Source organism: Lynx canadensis, chromosome F1, assembly GCF_007474595.2.
Source record: "Lynx canadensis isolate LIC74 chromosome F1, mLynCan4.pri.v2, whole genome shotgun sequence".
In the NCBI taxonomy this organism is placed as follows: Eukaryota; Metazoa; Chordata; class Mammalia; order Carnivora; family Felidae; genus Lynx; species Lynx canadensis.
In genome coordinates, this window is record NC_044319.2 from 41,170,893 (window position 1) to 41,188,953 (window position 18,061).

At 51.8% G+C, this 18,061-nt stretch overlaps 1 protein-coding gene across 2 annotated transcripts; it reads right to left on the minus strand.

Annotated features, from left to right (window-relative positions):
• Positions 1-8,895: 8,895 nt before the first annotated feature.
• Positions 8,896-16,489, minus strand: LOC115505281 (tubulin alpha-8 chain). Of its 2 annotated transcripts, none has more exons than XM_030302795.1 (5): positions 16,252-16,489; positions 14,390-14,612; positions 13,150-13,298; positions 10,977-11,657; positions 8,896-9,290 (listed from the first exon to the last, which is right to left on the minus strand). In XM_030302795.1, the coding sequence occupies exons 1-5, from the start codon at positions 16,450-16,452 to the stop codon at positions 8,997-8,999; spliced, it is 1,548 nt and encodes a 515-aa protein (XP_030158655.1). In that variant the 5' UTR covers positions 16,453-16,489; the 3' UTR covers positions 8,896-8,996. The 2 variants fall into 2 exon arrangements, with proteins under 2 accessions (XP_030158655.1, XP_030158656.1); XM_030302796.2 differs by lacking the exon at positions 16,252-16,489 and adding an exon at positions 15,459-15,662.
• Between the last annotated feature and the right edge of the window lie 1,572 nt (positions 16,490-18,061).

The following is an 18,061-nucleotide window of genomic DNA, read 5'->3' on the forward strand; positions in this document are numbered from 1 at the left end:
CCGGCACCCCTAAATCTCTCCCTTTTTTATTTATTTATTTATTTATTTATTTATTTTAATGTTTTTATTTATTTTTGAGACAGAGAGAGACAGAGCATGAGCAGGGAAGGGGCAGAGAGAGACGGAGACACAGAATCGGAAGCAGGCTCCAGGCTCTGAGACATCAGCACAGAGCCCGATGCGGGGCTCGAACTCACAGACTGTGAGATGAGCCGAAGTCGGACGCTCAACCGACTGAGCCACCCCGGCGCCCCTAAATCTCTCCCTTTTTAAGGACACCAATCATATCGGGTTAGGAGTCCACCCTACTTCAAGTAGGAACTTCCAGTTGAGGGCACGTTCTTAGCAAACGAAGATTAGAACTTCACCATATGATTCTGAGTGGGTCAGGGCCACATTTCAACCCAGAACACCTCCCACTGAACCTGGACCTGAGGGAGTCCTCGGAGCTTCTATCTTCACACTGTGAAGCATCGAGTTCTCATGGTCTGGAAGCTGGCTACTATGTAGAGAAATCTGACTTCACTGCTGGATGAGACTTAGAAGAGAGAAAGGGAGGCCCAGGCCAACCCTGCCATCCCAGTCACCTCGGCTAAGGCATCGGCTGTGTGAGTGAGGCCGTTTGGGGATCTTGGGTAGCCTGAGCGAACCTCCCATAGCAAGGGTGAGCCACCAGCACCAAGCTCTGTCAAATTACAGAATAGTCAACGAATAAATGGTGGTTGTTTTAAGCCACTAAATTTTGGGGTGGCTTATTTAAAAAAATTTTTTTTAATGTTTATTTTTGAGAGAGAGAGACAGAGTGTGAGCAGGGGAGGGGCAGAGAGAGAGGGGGACACAGAATCCGAAACAGGTTCCAGGCTCCGTGCTGTCAGCACAGAGCCGGACGCGGGGCTCGAACCCACGGACTGCGAGATCATGACCTGAGCCGAAGTCGGATGCCTAACCGAATGAGCCACCCAGGCGCCCCTGGGGTGGCTTATTTAAATTTTTTTTAATGTTTATTTATTTTTGAGAGAGACAGAGACAGGATGTGAGTGGGTCAGGGAGGGAGACACAGAATCCGAAGCAGGCTCCAGGCTCTGAGCCGTCAGCACAGAGCCCGACGCGGGGCTCGAACCCACGAGCTGTGAGATCTTGACCTGAGCCGGAGTCGGACGCTCAACTGACTGACCCACCCAGGCGCCCCTGGGGTGGCTTATTTTAGATGGAAAGAGATAACTGCCATGAGGCTCCAATACCACATGGCCTTCATAATTAATACTCAATTCTTCCTGTTGGAAGGCCTTCTGCCAGAGCCAGTGCCTGCGTATCACTCAGATAAAATATTTGGGTCTCGCTGCTGGCTGAGTGGCTGGGAATTAGGACAAAGTTCTGCTTGTATATAATGAATGGCACCCTCTGACCTACCTAGAAGCTTCTGAGAGCACGAGTGAGACGCTGAGGCCCTGGCTGCGAGCAGGCGGGAGCAGGGGAGGGGGCGGAGAGGTACTGAGGGGTGCTTTGTGTGGGTGGGCCTACAGCCAGAGCTTGGACGCACAGAGCCAATTGTGTGGCCTCCAAAACACTGGGACTTGGGGAGAGGAAAAACGCAAGTAGTGAGAGGCCTTGGCTGAAGGGAAAATTGGAATAATTAACCACTGAGAACAAGTATCTTCAAAAGAGCTTCATTTGGGGGGAAGGAAGGGCATCAGGGAAGACAAAGAAGTGATTACTTAGAATAGGAACAGAGGAGTATTATATGGAGAACAGAGATGGAAGGCAAGGTGCTCAGACCAATACAGAAAGTTCCCGACTTCCCCCTACGGTGGGTTGTGTTCACCACCACACTGACAGTAGTGAACAGCAAAGCACACTTGCCGTGTCCCAGGCACCATTGTAAGCAGCGTGTATTCAATCCTCACGGCAACCCTAGGAGGCAGGTTCTGTCGTCTTAGTCTCATTCCATGGATGAGGAAACCGAGGCCCAGGAGCATGAGGAAGGCCACACAGTGATTAAGTAGCAAAACTGGGATTCAAATCTAGGCCTCTGGCTTGAGGATCTGTGTTCTTCACCATGAGTGGAGCTGCTCTGTACTTTTTAAAGGCAGCTGAGTGGATTTGCACACTGCTTCTCATGCCTCTGCAGAGCCTTAAATATAGCATTTAGAGATCACTCGGGCTTTGGGCTTGTGAGACCCGCTCCAAGCGGCCCGTCCCCCATTGGGGATGGGGGGGGGACTATTCCCTGGTAAGCTGCTCGCTAGGATAAGGTGACCAAATGGGCCCAGTGCTTCTCCCCTAGTTGCTGCTGCATGAAATCCTGTGTGGGCCTTGCCTGCTGACTTTCTGATGCGGTAGTCTAAAAGCAGCCCCTCCCAGGGCAGGCAAGCCACAACCTTCCGAGGAGCCTGCCCGGGGCAGGGAGCCTGCTCAGACTTGATGGGAAGAAGCAGACTCTAGATCAGCAAGAAAGACTGTGCATGGGGGGTGCCTACACCTTGGACAACCCCATCCCTGGATTTCTTCCTTGCCGCCTAAGTTCTGTGTCCTTGTGCATAGAGACACGGAAGTATCCTTAACTGGACATCTGGTCCGCGTCCCTCCACTTACAGACAAGGAGTGTCCAGAGGGGAGAATTACTTGCCAAGGTCTCCACCCCTTCTCCGAGAGGTGGGTGATCTGTCTTCCCAGCCTGCTCCACTTTCTTCTCCAGGGCTGCGGTGAGTAGGGGAGAGGAAGCACGTACTCTCTGCAGGCTCCCCCTTCCTTCCTGTCAATGAGGGAATCCGATGCTGCTACCTCAGCTGAGTCCTGCCAGGTCTTTCTGAGCAGGTGTTCGAGTCCGTGGCGGAGCAAGCATCCAGAGCGCCCAGGCTGCTCCTCGGGGCGGGGTCAGAATGCCCCAGGAGGTGGCAAAAGCAGTCTCTATTGAGGCGTGGGCCCAGAGCTCCGTCACCAGTTTCGTTTCCAACTGTGTTCCTTCTCTCCAGTAAGAACGAGCCAGCCTTATTGTGAAGTGGGAAATAAGCAGTCAGGCGTATGGTCAGTTAGCAGCATTTATAACCATCCCTTGAACCTTAACTCCCGGACTTTAAAAAAAAAACAAACCAAATTATTATTTTTGAAAGTGAGAGCAGGGGAGGGGCAGAGAGAGAAAGGAGAGAGAGAATCCCAAGCAGGCTCTGCGCTGCCAGTGCAGAACCGGACATGGGGCTCAATCTCACGAACTGTGAGATCATGACCTTGTTGCAATCGAGAGTCAGACGCTTAACCAGCTGAGCCATCCAGGCGCTCTGTGAACCCTAATTCCCAGACTTCCGAGGTCTTAGGCGATCGTCATCTTTCTCTGCCCCCCCACCCCCGCTCTGGCTCCCATTTTCCCGACACCGGAGTCCTTCAACCTCACTCAGTACCCAAATACACATCAGGGGCTAGCACTATGTGAAGTGTGACTAAAGCACAGACCTTGCCCTCAAAGGCTCAGGCACAAGAGTCCTTTCTTGTCACTCTTTACAGGGACCTCTTGTTGGGGTCAGGAGGTAGCTGTTCTCTGAAGACAGGGCCTGCCTGCTCCCGTTGAATTTTCACCTGTTTCCCGCCACTCTGCCCTGAACTGTCAGCCCTGGCATTAGAAAAAGAAAGCTAGCTGTAGTAGTTCTGATATCATGCTGTGCCCTCTGCCTCGTTCCTTCCTGGTCTGCCTGGCCACCCCACTGAGACTCTCTACCTAGTTTCCAGGCTCTATGCCCATTTCTACTCATCTTTGCCACATTATGCTGTGATCTGTGCACATATCTTCTTCCTGTTTCTTTCCTTCTAAGCTTAGACTCAGGTGGCAGTAGGTTCCGGGCCCTGTGTGCCAGGACCCCTTGGTAGTGGCCGTGTTGAGGGGTCTAGGGCCCTGAGGGTTCAGAGGGGGTGGGGCAATGTCTGCGGCTGGACAAACTGGCCATTTGCAGATTCCCAGGGCCCTCAAGGACGCCTGGTGGATTTAGATGCCTCTTCCCACTCCCCCAGAAGATCGAAAGCCTTGAATAGTGTCTACCTCCTTTGCTGCCGTTCATGTGAATGAATCAAAGGTGAATTCTTATACTTTAAGTAAAAAAAGAGAAGCCAGGCATTCTGACCTCCCACCTACAGGTGTAGCCGCACAAGTGGCCATCTGCCCGGTTGCTGCTGACACTATGGCTGAGGACTAAAACACAGCCTGCACCCTTGCCTTCTGCGACTGTCCTCTCCCCTGGGCTGGGGAGTCTCTGCCCCCGTAGGCTGCAGCATTGAGGTGTCTTTCTGTACTCTCTGTCCTTCTGTACTCTCCACTGGTGACCTCACGCCCTGACCCTCAAATCCTGACTTCCTGGGTTTCAGAGCATCTGGCCAGCCCCCAGGCAACTTCAGCTCAACATCTGTTAGAGGCTGAATTGTGCTCCCACAAAATTCATGTGCTGAAATACCTCCCAGTGGTACTGTATTTGGAGATAGGATTTTTTAAAAAAATGTTTATTTTTGAGAGAGACAGAGTGCAAGTTGTGGAGGGACAGAGAGAAAGGGAGACACGGAATCCGAAGCTGGTTCCAGGGCTCCAAGCTGTCAGCACAGAGCCCGATGTGGGGTTCAAACCGCAAGATCCACAACCTGAGCCGAAGTCGGACACTTAACCAACTGAGCCACCCAGGCACCCCTGGAGATAGGACCTTTAAAGAGGTAATTAAGATAAAGGCGTAGGGGTGAGTCCTATATGACTGGTGTCCTTGTAAGAGAAAATTAGGACACAGACAGGCACAGAGGGAAGACCATGTGAAAACGCAGGGAGAGGACGGCCATCTATAAAGCAAGGAGAGGAGCTTCAGAAGAAACCAATCCTGCTGAGAACTTTGATCTCGGACTTCCAGCCTCCAGAATCCTGAGAAAATGCATTTCTGTTGTGGAAGCCCCGCCCCCAGTCTGTGGTACTTTGTATATGGCGGCCTTAGAAGACTAATTCAGTGTCGAAAGCGGAGTTCATCTCCAAATCTAAACGGAATAACGCGGAAGGACAGCATCTCATGCGGTCCAAGGCAGAAATCCAGTCATCCACAACTCTCTCCACGTGCCTCATCAACTGATCACTAAGTACTGGGATTCTGACCCCTTCTCTTCCCCGTCTCACTGCTCTGGTTGAGGCATTATCCATCACCTGGATTACTACAAACGCCTCTCTCCCTCCACCTCGCTGTGCGTGGTAACCCGCCCCTCTCAGCACTAGTGACACTTTCGGGCGGGTCGGGCGGGACAATTCTTTGTTGAGGGGAGGTCTGTCCTGTGCTTTGTAGGATGTTGAGCAGCAGCCCTGCTGTCTACCCACGGCACGCCACAACCCCCCACCCCCAACCCCCCAGCTGGGACAGCCATAAAGGTCTTGCAACATCACCCCAGGTTGAGAACCACTGCTTTCAGGACAGCTTATCCCTGGATGCTGGCCCTTGACAGCCACTGAAGATTTTATACAGGAGAAAATTCAAACTCCTTTGCTGCCCGATGGGTTGGGTCCCTATAGCATCTAGAGTAATGCATGCTGTGTAGTGGGCGCTCAATACATATTCAAGAAAGAAAGGTAAAATCAAGGTCATTTACTGCAACCTTTTTTTCTAGCTTCCCCTTCTTCCGTCTCAAGTTTCAGCTACAAACTACTCAGTCCCTTGAATCTAACGTACCTGTGTTAACCCATAGCTTTTCCTCTCCCTGTCTCTGCCTTGAACATCCCATCCTCTCTCTATACCCCAACCCACCTTCAGTATCTGGCTCAAGTGCCAGTCCTTCCAGAAGCCTCCCCCTGGTGGAGCTGGGGCTTCCTGGCTCCTCTGGGCACACCATGCACATTTCTCACCCCAATCGGACGGCTTTGGGCAAGAGGGAAGACTTTGAGAGGCAGCGGATGGGTAAGCGGGAGGGCTAGTGCATTAGCACCGAATGCCTACAAGAGGACTCGCGTCACGAACTCCAAAAGGCCAAGGAACTAGAAGTCCTGGGAAGGTCCGCAGGTGAGGATGCAGGAAAGAGGCAAGAGTAACGAGCCTGGTCAAAAATCCCCAGGATCCTGCCTTCCACCTTAAAACTGGCAGACACATCAAAAAGGAAACAAAGTTACACCCCAGAGCAGTTGAATCTAAAAGGCTCTGGTGCCGGGTGGTTCAGGCACAGTTCAGGGAATATGCAGGAACAGCATGGAAACCAGGCATTAGTGAGTAACAGCACGAGAGAGAGAGAGAGAGAGAGAGAAACAGCCAAGGCCTCCCTCCTGTCCCCTCTATACTTTCTTGAGGACAGGTATTTTTTGTTAAACTTCTGATATGAGCTAGCTGCTTTGGAGGTGCTCTAAACTTCCCTGTCACTTAGGCTAATTCCTTTTAGCGTTGTTCTGGATCACCAGCAGGATAACCACCCTGCTCTCCAAGGACTCCACTTTCCACAGGGCTCCCGGGTTCTGGGTCAGTCACAAATGGAAGGTGGTGGTACCTGCCGGGGTAGACCCTGTGGTGGCCAGGACCGGAGTCCATCTGCCGCGAGCTCCAGTAAAAATGCCTTCGAGAAAATCCCAGCTGAGTAAGGGGAATGCTTACTTTAGGCTCATGCTTTAAGTAGAGTACTTGTGAAGACTCTAAGTGCCTAGGGCACTTGGCTGGCTCAGTAGGTTGAGCATCTAACTCTTGATTTGGGCTTCATGGTCAGTCTCAGTTTGTGGGTTTGAGCCCCATGTTGGGCTCCATGCTGACAGCACGGAGTCTGCTCGGGATTCTCTTTCTTTCTCTCTCTCTCTACCCTGCTCGCACGCCCTCTCAGGCTCTCAAAATAAATAAACATTAAAAAAAAAAAAAAAAAAAAAAGACTCTTAAGTGCCTTTAAATTTCAGACCACAACTCCCCAGGCAAGAATTTCTCTACTTCTCCATCCTTAACCCACCAAGGACTTCCTAATTTGAAAGGAACCCAGGCAAGGCTCTCTCTGGGGACCCAGGGAAATGACTGTTTGGGGGTCGGTGGTGGGTGTTGGGGGAGGGGCATTGAATCCAGACACAGACTGAACAAAGATTCTTCCTGCATATTTTGAAAATCTACACAGAAAAGGGATATAGGAAGTGGGAAAAGAGAATGTGACTTACACTTATTCCAGTTTGGGGCCATGAGAGAAGGTAATGGCAGCTGCGGGTTTATCCAAATAAATTATCTAGTTTGTTCCGCCCACTTGTAACTGACTCACTTTATCTGGTCTCTCATCACAGGAGAGCCTCAGGGTTAGGTGTCCAACCCTCATTGGCCATTCTCCTTCCCAACGCCTGGGGCACTTGTAGGGGAGGAGAGGTCTCTCAACTTGGTGGTTTGAACCAACAGAGGAAGAAGTGCTAGTATGTGTGAATTCATGTGTCCAGTGAGGGAAAAAGCAGGGAAAGAGTTAAAAATATCTGCTCTTGGTTTCTGGATGAAGATACCGGCAGAGCAGGCTGGATGTACTTGCTGAACACAGACAGATCCAGGTCCTTGAATGGGCACTGGCCAGGTTTTTCTAACCTCCTCCCCTTCCTTCTATACCTTAACTTCACCTCTAACCCAAGCCCTTAAGTCCTTGAGGACCTTCACAAACAGACCCATTGCCTGGGACTGGTAATTTGCATAGGTCCACAGCCCCTATTAAGTACATGCAGCTTCACTGTAGGGGTCAAAGTCTTCCGGATCTGAGCACTGTGCTAATGAGTTGTAGGATACTAAACCGCTCCCAGGGATCAATCAAGCAAGGCTCATTGATGTTGGGGATTAGTTCCTAGGTTAACATTAATAAACTTGTCCCCTGAACCCAAAGCAAGGTCACTAAGTGACCCATTCAGGTAGCCCCAAGGCTCACTGGTGCCTAAAAAAAGCAGAGACACATCTGAGTGAAATGCTAGAATTAAATGTTTGAAAATCAAAGCAGTTAGATTTAGGTCAAAAACACAGGTCCTACCCATCTGGGTGTGTGTGTGGGGGGGGGGGGTGGGGACTGGGCTGGGTTCTCCTCAACGGTCTTGCCAGGGGCAGAACCTGGCCCCATGGAGATATCCCTCCTCTTCAGAGAATACATTTCTGCCTGGCTGAGATTTTTTTAAGCACATTAAAGAGAAACCTCCTTGAACCTGGGCTGTGCTAGAAGGGTCCATCCAGTTTACTGCTTAGCTCCTGCCAGGCCCTTCTCCTGACTGATGCACTGATCTCTAAGACTTTATGTGGCTAGATCCTAGAACAATAAATAGTCCCTTTCTCAGCAGGGACACCTATTGAAAATAAAAAATACAGTTTTTGCCTTAAAAGGCTCATAATCACTTTAAAAATTATTTCAGATGTTCACAGCCCCAGGCTAAAGACCCCTGTCTTTTGGAATGCTGGTTCTTGGACCCAGTGCCCTTATATGGCATCGGGGTAGAGCCCTAAATTGTAAGATGGCTGCTGCAGACTGGCCTGTGAATTCATGTGGATTCAACCTCTACTGCCCTCTGTTGGCCATGAGGAGGGAGGAGGGGTTAAAACGCTGGATTCCTTCCTGGCATTGAGATGGAGACAGACGTTCTGCCCCAGAATGGCAGGGGGGACAGATAAACTTTCAGCAGCTTTCACCAGAACCTCTACAAGGCTTACCTTTCCTTGCGGTGGGCTGGGGATAAGGGGATACACAGGGAACCACCACATGAAGTCAAAGCACCACAGCACGGGTCCTGAGCCCCTGAACATTAGTCAGGTGGTCTGATTGCACGGGACAGCACCATCGATCCTCCATTAGGTATTCCCCTGGCTGCAATCCCTAGAGGCAGAGGCCACCCTGGCCCTTAATTTAGAAGGGCAACAAGGCAGTTGGGAAAGTTAGTGAAGGCCCACAGCTGGGCAGAACTCCACATCACAGAGCTCCACATCACTTGAGACATTGATTGTATTTGTAGGGGGTTAGGGAAACAGTGGAACGAGAGACACAAAACCGGGGAGAGAGCCCAGGCGTTGCAGGTGCCGGGACCCCTAGAACTCCTCACTCTCGTCCTCGCCGTCCATAGACTCTGTTCCCACTTCTTCATAATCCTTCTCCAGGGCAGCCAGGTCTTCTCGGGCCTCAGAGAACTCTCCTTCCTCCATGCCCTCGCCCACGTACCAGTGCACAAATGCCCGTTTGGCATACATCAGGTCAAACTTGTGGTCGAGGCGGGCCCAGGCCTCGGCGATGGCCGTGGTGTTGCTCAGCATGCAGACTGCCCGCTGCACCTTGGCCAGGTCTCCCCCGGGCACCACGGTGGGCGGCTGGTAGTTAATGCCAACCTACGAAGAGACAGCAAGTAGTGTAAGCCCTGGGTTCTGTGTTCCCTGGAAGGGGTTCCCATAACTGGGAAAGGGGCCGGTCAACCGGCGTGTGACATTTGCCAGGCTGCAAGAAGCACAGGGATAACGGGACAAGTTAACTACCACCAGAAAACAAATCCAGAATGTGGACTTTCAAGATGGTAAGACTAGTCCCTTCAAAGTCACCATCAAGAAAAAGGGTGGATGTCTTACATTAAAAGATTTAAGAGATGGGGGTGCCTGTGTGGCTCAATTGGTTAAGCGTCCAACTTCGGCTCAGGTCGTGATCTCACGGTTCGTGAGTTCGAGCCCCGCGTCGGGCTCGGTGCTGACAGCTCAGAGCCTGGAGCCTGCTTCGGATTCTGTGTTTCCCTTTCTCTCTGCCCCTTCCCTGCTTGTGCTGTCTCTCTCTCTCTCTCTCTCTCTCTCTCTCAAAAATAAACATTAAAAAAAAAAAAAAAGACTTAAGAGACAAATATAGTGCCTAATCCTTGATTATACCCTGACTTTGAAACACTGACTATAGAGCACATTTGTGGGAATTGGGAAAGTCTGAATACTGAGTAGGTATTCTTACTTTAGAGAAGTGTTATTAATTTTGTTAGACACAAAACAAACTTGTGTGTAATACCTATGAGTTTATATGGATCAGCAAAGCAAAAATAAAGGAAACCTAGCAGAGTCAGATGTTGAATCTAGCTAGTGGGTATATGATTGTTAACTTATCTCTCCACTTTCCTATAGTTTAGAAAATAGTTTAAAAAAATAGAAAAGCTTGGGAAAATCTACTTTAGACATTGCTCTATTCGGAACGTATAAATACATTTCATATTCAGTGTTTGGAAAAAAAAAAAAAAAAAAAAAAAAAAAAGGTCAGCTTCCCCCTTAATGCCTCTAATGAGAGCAAGCTTACTATTTCCTGAAGGCGGTCTACTCTTCCTCTGAGTAGCTAAAGCTTTCCTAATACGGAGCTGGGAGAATCCGCCTCCCAGACTTCCCACCCCTGGTTTCTAGTTCTGAGCTATAGGACAGCTCTTCAAAACTAGCAAGCAGCTATTATCTTTATGACCAGGAGTCCCTGCCTCGCCTCCAGTTGTGGTCACGTCTGCAACAGTGCAAGGAAGCTGTGTGTTTTTCTTAAATGCCTCAGCTGCCACCTTTAATCTTTCTAAGCGCACACTGGAACAAAACCCATAAAACTTAAAACTAGGTCGTATGCCCAGTACCCTCTGGGAATGTAGACTGACGAAAGAACGGGGCATATAAACAGATTCTTCCTCATTACTCCTCAAGAGATTGCATTCATAGACTTCTGACCCACGTCTTGCCCATTATCTGAATGGCAGGCTTTTCTGCGCTTCCAAAAGCACTCCCTTCCGAGGAGACGGATTCTGGGGGTATGTCCCTGGCACATGTGAACGACGGGTTCCCTGACCTGACTGGCAAACCTAGGGAGTGCCTATCTGCCAGGCTAAGAGACACGAAACCTACTTTTCCCTTTGTAAGGGCAAGCTTTCAAGTCCAATAAAAAAGTCGTGATTTGCCCGATTCTCCCCATCCCTAGCACTTCTGTTTCCATGCTCTGGGGCTCTCTAGGAACCTCCCCTCTAGCAGGTACGCAGGCAGCATGCGAATCCCTCCTCCCCTGCTTCATTCCCGGCTTGCCTTGAAACCCGTGGGACACCAGTCCACAAACTGGATGGTGCGCTTGGTCTTGATCGTGGCAATAGCGGCGTTCACATCCTTGGGCACCACTTCTCCACGGTAGAGCATGCAGCAGGCCATGTATTTGCCGTGGCGAGGGTCACACTTGACCATCTGATTGGAGGGTTCAAAGCAGGCGTTGGTGATCTCTGCCACGGACAGCTGCTCGTGGTAGGCCTTCTCGGCTGAGACAATGGGGGAGTAGGTCACCAGGGGAAAGTGGATGCGGGGGTAGGGCACCAGGTTGGTCTGGAACTCTGTGAGGTCCACGTTGAGGGCACCATCGAAGCGCAGGGAGGCAGTGATGGAGGACACAATCTGGCCGATGAGCCGGTTGAGGTTGGTGTAGGTGGGGCGCTCGATGTCCAGGTTGCGGCGGCAGATGTCATAGATGGCCTCGTTGTCCACCATGAAGGCACAGTCTGAGTGCTCCAGGGTAGTGTGCGTGGTTAAAATAGAGTTGTAGGGTTCTACAACCGCTGTGGACACTTGGGGGGCGGGGTAGATGGCAAATTCCAACTTGGACTTCTTGCCATAGTCGACAGAAAGCCGCTCCATCAACAGGGAGGTGAAGCCTGAGCCAGTGCCACCCCCAAAGCTATGGAAGATCAGGAACCCCTGAAGCCCGGTGCACTGGTCTGTCTAGGGTAGGAGAGAACACTGTTAGGGTACAGACGGCCTATCACCCGCCCCCCCCCCCACCTCTTCTGACAACGCTCTTCTGTCTGCAAGGCTACTGTGATGCAACTACAACAGTATTCACTTCTATATTTAGAAGGAAAAAAAAAAACTTTGAAGCGTAACTTGTACTTAAGTGTATACATTTTATTGCACGTACAGTGAATGGCTTGACAAGTGTGTATACCTATATTACCAAACTAATCAAGATATAGAAATTTCCATGACTCCAGAAAGTTCTCTCATGCTCTTTTGCTTTGCCTCTGGAGAGGTGAGAAGAGAATACCTACAAGGGGTTTGGAGTTCTAGGGGACAGATGACCCAGAAGGACACTGCTGTGTGCATGTGGTGGCAAGTGAGGGGAGGGGGGAGGGGAGGCTCAGGTGGGACATAGGACTTGTAGTCGGAGAGCTGGGCCCTCTCAGCTCAGTAGCTCTGCCACCTGGCTGCAGGAGAGTGGGAGTTGGGGGCAGGCAGTGGTGGTATCCTGTTGAACATATAGGTTCCCAGGCCCCTCACTTCCGAGTGGAACCCGGGAACCTGTAGGTTTAACAAGTACACACGGTAACTTCTGATACAGCTGGGCCTTGGACTAGAAGAGCATCAATCTATACCGGACACGTGGGTATCATAGTATAAAAAACTCTATTTATTTGCAATATATATGTCTATCAACTCATTACGTAGTACACCTGAAACTAATGCTATGCCAATTACCTCTCAATAAAAATACATTAAAAGCAGGCTTTATGCAAACTGGTAACAAAAAACCCCCCCCCCCCCACCCCGGAAAAACCCTTCTAGAAAATCCTAAGCCTAGGGGGTACTTTGCGTTAGAAAGCATGGAATCCCATTCCTCAAGTCAATGGAAGTCCTCAGTCTCGACTAGGGAGCAGCAGAGAGTATGTCTGAACAATCCCTCTAGAGGACCGGTGCCAAAGTGCTGGCTCCTAGTTGGCCTCACTCCTGGTTCTCAGTGCCTCAGGCAAGGGATGAGGTAAACTGGGAAGCGGTTAAAAACTAACCAGTAAGCAGGAGTCTCTCCCAGGCATAAAAGTACTGTTTAGGAATCTAAGAACAAGCCGGGCTGCCAAGGCAGCTTCCTCCTACCTGCTGGGGCTAGAGAGGGATCAAAGCTCAAAGAAGGCTTGGATTGGACAATTAGACCTGGCATAGCGAGGCACCAGCAGGCCGGAAGCCTGAGTCCACAGACTCAGGGTAGAACAGGTTATTCGGGCTGCTAGCCCTAGATCCACACCCAGGATACACAGCTCCCCCTAGGGGAAGCCAAGGAGACAGACAAGCGGAAGGAGCCGTAAGGACACGTGGGGTTCCTGTCAGAGCCACAGGCCTGTGGTTTCCGTTTCTTCCGCACACGGCAGGCCTCCCAGGCCAGGAAGGGAGGGTAAAGACACATTGATCTCCTGCAGGTGCCAAGGGCACCTGGTCCGCTCACCAGTTTTCGGATTCGCTCCAGCACAAGATCGATGATCTCCTTCCCCACAGTGTAGTGGCCTCGGGCATAGTTGTTGGCAGCATCCTCCTTGCCAGATATCAGCTGCTCAGGGTGGAAGAGCTGCCTATAAATGCCAGTTCTTACCCCATCTTGAGGGGAAGAAAGAGGGCAAAGGTAAGAGATGCTGGTCTCATCCCCCACAAGGACACAGGCGCTAGGACCTAGGCTGCTAAGCTCCCCTGGGTGTAACCGCAAGACGGAGCATGAACAGCAAACAGCCTTCCAGAGACCCACTTGCAAAGTCCTTACCTGGGCCTGTGAGGGGGTAGGTCAGGGCGCCTTTAATAGTCCCTGCCCTCAGAGCCACTTGTACTTGCTGAGGAATCAGAGGATGTCTAAGAGAATCTCACCTTTTTTTTTTTTTTTTAAAGATTTATTTATCTTGAGAGAGAGCATGCAGAGGGGCAGAGAGAGAGAGGGAGAGAGAGAATCCCAAGCAGGCTCTGTGCTGTCAGCATAGAGCCCCGCGGAGAGGCGGGGAATGGACAGGAGATCATGACCTGAGCTGAAATCAAGAGTGAGACGCTTAACCGACTGAGTCACCCTGGCGCCCCTCATTTGACTTTTGCTTGGGATAAGAACATAGACTAATGCAGAAAACCCAGTCCACCGTTTACCATCTACAAAGATGTCTTTAGAAAGATGGGGGGAGGGGGAAAGTTTTCAGGAATAGGAAACTGAGGAGATCCAGATGCAGAAAGGAAGCAGCAGAGAACCCCCTGGGAGCCAGCAACAGCCAAGTTCACATAGGTCCACATGCTATTAAGGGGCCCGGTTCAGTTAAAGTTTAGCAGGGGGCCATTAAGAATGTTCTCAGTGCCCAGTGCCTTAGGCAATATTATCCTCAAGAGTCTGTGGGTAGGAGAAAGGAAGTTTAAAGTTTCTGCTTTCATATCCACACTTTTCTGCAGTCTTCATTCCGGGTCTGGCCCCTGACTCAAACATCTGGCAGTCTCCGGGCAGAGAGGATTGACTGATATCCCCTCTCAGCACAGAAAGCCCGCAGGACCCCTCCTGAAGTCAGAGTCTAGACAAAAGCAACAGACTTCAGTGTTGTTCTTGGCAGGGCGTCGCCTGCATTTCAAGAGCTTTTCCCCCTAAGCAGAGCTCCCCACAGACTTTGGGGCTCGCAAAAAAAACGTGGGCCAGAGGAGGGGAACCCCCCACAGCACCCACTCACCTATGACAGCAGGCTCCAGGTCCACAAAGACAGCCCGGGGCACGTGCTTGCCAGCCCCTGTCTCACTGAAGAAGGTGTTGAAGGAGTCATCACCGCTGCCCAGTGCCTTGTCGCTGGGCATGGTGCCATTGGGCTGGATGTTGTGCTCCAGGCAGTAGAGCTCCCAGCAGGCATTGCCCATCTGCACCCCGGCCTGGCCCACATGGATGGAGATACACTCGCGCTGTTGGGGGAAGCAGAGCAGTGGTGTGAATGGAGGAGGGAGGGTGGGGGGGGGGCTTGAAAAGGCCCTGGAAGCACCCTTTTATCTTTCCTCCCTGGAGCCCGAGGCCTGGTCTGAAACCCAAAAGACTAGGTTCCCTTTCCAGACCTCCCCACACTGGGAGCCAAACTACCTCATTTTCTTTTCATTTTCTGAGGGCTTGAGAACAAAGGCAGCTAAGCCTAGGTCTTCAGGGGCAGGAACTAGAAAAAACTGATGCCAAGCAGCCAAATCCCACTGCCTAGTGCCTTGTGTGCCTGCTGGGGTGGCACAGGAAGGCCAGAGTCTCACACACCAAGATGGGCCCCCCCAGGAGCCTCTAGCGCTGGACCCCTAGGAGGAGGGGTCTCCCCCGGTGGGGACTCTGGGTCCTCCACACCCTGAAGGTGCTGAAGAGTATAAGGTCTGTTGTGGATCAACTGAGGAAGTGGCTCTGGAGTTACAGCCAATTTGAAAGTTTACCCAGAAACTCCCCTTTTGGGGGGCTATACCCCGACTCTGGACACTTGTCCTTGCCCACTGCAGTACAGAGTCAATCCAGAGAAGTACTGCTCAACAGTCACGAAGGAGGCAGCTCACCCCACCTTTCAGCCCTCCTGAGATAACTCCTGCAAGGGACAGACTCTCCTGTCTTCTGGTCCTTCACCCCCAACCCTGAGTCTCTCTGTCTGAAAGGGCCACACGCTTCCCAGACGCGGAGGGGGTCTTCTAAGACAGTCGGCAATAGTGTGGCAATTTCACCAGTTGTCCTGCAAGACGGCCTCAGGGCCTTTACACTGCCCGGAACACAGGCGGGGATCAAGATACCTGTGAGGCCCTGGGGCCTGTGTTCACACCCCGAGCTCCTCGATGTAACTGAGGGACTTCGGGGGCTTGGGCACCAGAAGCTCAGCAAAGGATTTTCCTCCTTGGGCACCAGAAGCTCACGGACACCCCCGGACAGGTCTGGGCCAAGGTCTGATTTCTGGCCGGTGTTGGGCCGCGCAAGACAAAGGCATTCAGGGAAACAGTTCAGAACTGGAGAAACCTGCTGGAGTTTGCAGGTCCGCCCAGGTCCGGCCTCCAGCGCGGGAGTGTGACTTCACAGGTGGGCGGGGACTGCAGCTGGGGGCGGGAGCCTCTTTGTCCCGGGCCGCAGCGGGAGAAACCCGGGCGGGTCCAGGTTCCTGACTCCGCAGCGCGCTGCACCGCGGGGCCGGGGTTGGGGGCCCCAGGCTGAGCTCAGCGCGGGACGAGCCCCGCCCGCGCCCCGCCGACCCCGTGCCCCGGCGCCACCTCTCTCCGGTCCGCTGCTGGAGCGCGCACTTCTCCAGCTCGCATCCGCCTCTCCCGGGGAAGGGGGCGCAGAAAAGCAGCGCTTGGAAGCCGCGGGCGTCCCGGGATTTCCGCAGAACCCCCACACCGTGGTCACCGTGAACCCCCGCCAAACTCTCCGAGAAGCCCCGCGCAGCCCCTCACACCCTGGGCTGCTTGGCGCCCTGGCCTCCCCTCTTTGCCGCACAGCCGGCCCCTACCGGGGACCCCCGGGCACCCCCAGCACGCTCTCCCGTGCAGTACCCCCTCACCGTGCACTCCGCGAGTGCCCCCAGCTCCCTCTCACCATGGTTGTTCCCGACAGGTGACGTTTGCGGAGGGTCGTTGACTGCGGACGCGTTACGAGTCTCCAGCAACACCACGAATCCCGGTGCGGGGCGGCTAGTGGGGGGCTTATATATCCCCGCCGAGCCGCCGGCCATGCCTCCCAGCGGCGCTCCCATTGGGCCGCGGCAGGACAGGGCCCCGATCCCTGCTCGTCTTTCATTGGGTCTTGTTCTCACCGGGGCCCGCCCCCCTCTCCGTTATTGGGCGGGAGCTTATGAAATATCCCCGCCGCAGCCGGTCATTGGGCAGTTTGTAAAACCAAAGGGAGGGAAATCCTCGATCGTCCGAGTCCTCCAGGTCTGCTCGACCCTCTCTTTCTCTATGGGGCGTGTGCTGGATCTGAGAGGTTGGAGCTCTGGAGCAATACCCTTATTCCGCTGTTGCCTTAGGTCTTTACACGGGGAACAGGGCGGGCCTAGTTCGAAAAGTGCATAAACCTCGGACGGTGGCGCAGACTTGAGCTCAGCAACTGCTAGAGAAGGAAAGATGCTGTGATGAGAACCAGGTACGGGGAGGCTCTGAAGCGGGAGGAAATGCGGCTAGGGTGGGGGAGGGTTGGCCAGACAGGTGTGGGAGAGAACATTCCAGGCGCAGGTAATTGAAGTTTACTTCCCTTTGTGGCCAGCGCTCCAGGTCAGGTGACTCAGATTACCAAGAGAGCCACGGGTCCAGGCTGGCTATAGCAGATTGAGGAGGACTCGTGGGGGGAACATGGCAAAGCTAGGTGGGGCTTTGAATGTTACTCTGAAGAGTTTGCACATAATTCCCCTGGCTATGGGGCACCCTTGAGGATTATTGATCAGAGGGGTGATGTGATAAGCAGTATTTTAGGCAATACATAGATGTTACTGGTGTATTTCTTTTTTTCCTGGTGGTGGTTTCGTATGTTTCCCTGCTAAGGGGCATACACACAGTTTTTCCTCTCCCAAGCTGTTTCCTGGCTGTCTGAGATGGACGTTTTACTTCTAAATACCGGAGCAGAACAAATTAATCCATTTCCTAGTTTGGGAGGATTAACTGGCATTCGGTTTTATCAAGTGACTGGACTCCCCACAATGACTACCCTTAGTATTTGTTCAGCACATTCCAGAGGAACCCGAAGCATCTATCATCTCCTATTCTCACCTCCCACTGGAAAAGTGACTGCACCCAGATTATGCCAGTCAGACCAGGGGACTCGAATTGTTGCTTTAGGAAAATCTGTAGCTGTAATGACTTTCTGTTGATAGAACCCAGAAAGACCCAAAGTTACTGTGTCACTCACCAGTGTGACATCAGATCAGCTGCCCCCTGGATTCCTGCACCTGTTTTTTCCACAAGACTCTGGACATGTCATTCAGTATCCTGAAATATTTTGAAACTAAATGCTTGTTTAGGTGGCTTGGTGGTTTAAATCCTGGGTGCAAAGGTTAACTTCAAACTCTGAAGAGTGTTCTTTGATCTCAACCCTTGTGTTTTATGAAGCTGCCAGCTTTAAAGTGGATGTCTCTTGTCAAGGGATACGGTGAGTGTGGGTGAACACTCAAATAAGTACTTTGAAAATCCTTGTATATACAAAGCTAAGGCATGATTATTCATTGTCACTGCCCCAAGCAAAACAAGTCAAATGTTACATCCCACTGAATGTGGGCATATCAGTGATGAAAATGAAGCTATCTGGGCATAAACTCAAAAAAGTGATAAACTCAATACCATCTCTTCCTTGCCTTGCCCTACTAGGAATTCATTTCACCAGCTGGTCGTGTCTGCCAGTGAAAAATGCCCTTGGG

Coding starts and splice junctions, on each gene's coding strand:
- LOC115505281 (XM_030302795.1), bottom strand. CDS start 16,452: ATGAAAGACGAGCAGGGATCGGGGCCCTGTCCTGCCGCGGCCCAATGG. Junction 14,613..16,251: donor ACCTGTCGGGAACAACCATG/GTGAGAGGGAGC, acceptor TTCCCCCAACAG/CGCGAGTGTATCTCCATCCA. Junction 11,658..13,149: donor TGGAGCGAATCCGAAAACTG/GTGAGCGGACCA, acceptor CTCCTACCCTAG/ACAGACCAGTGCACCGGGCT.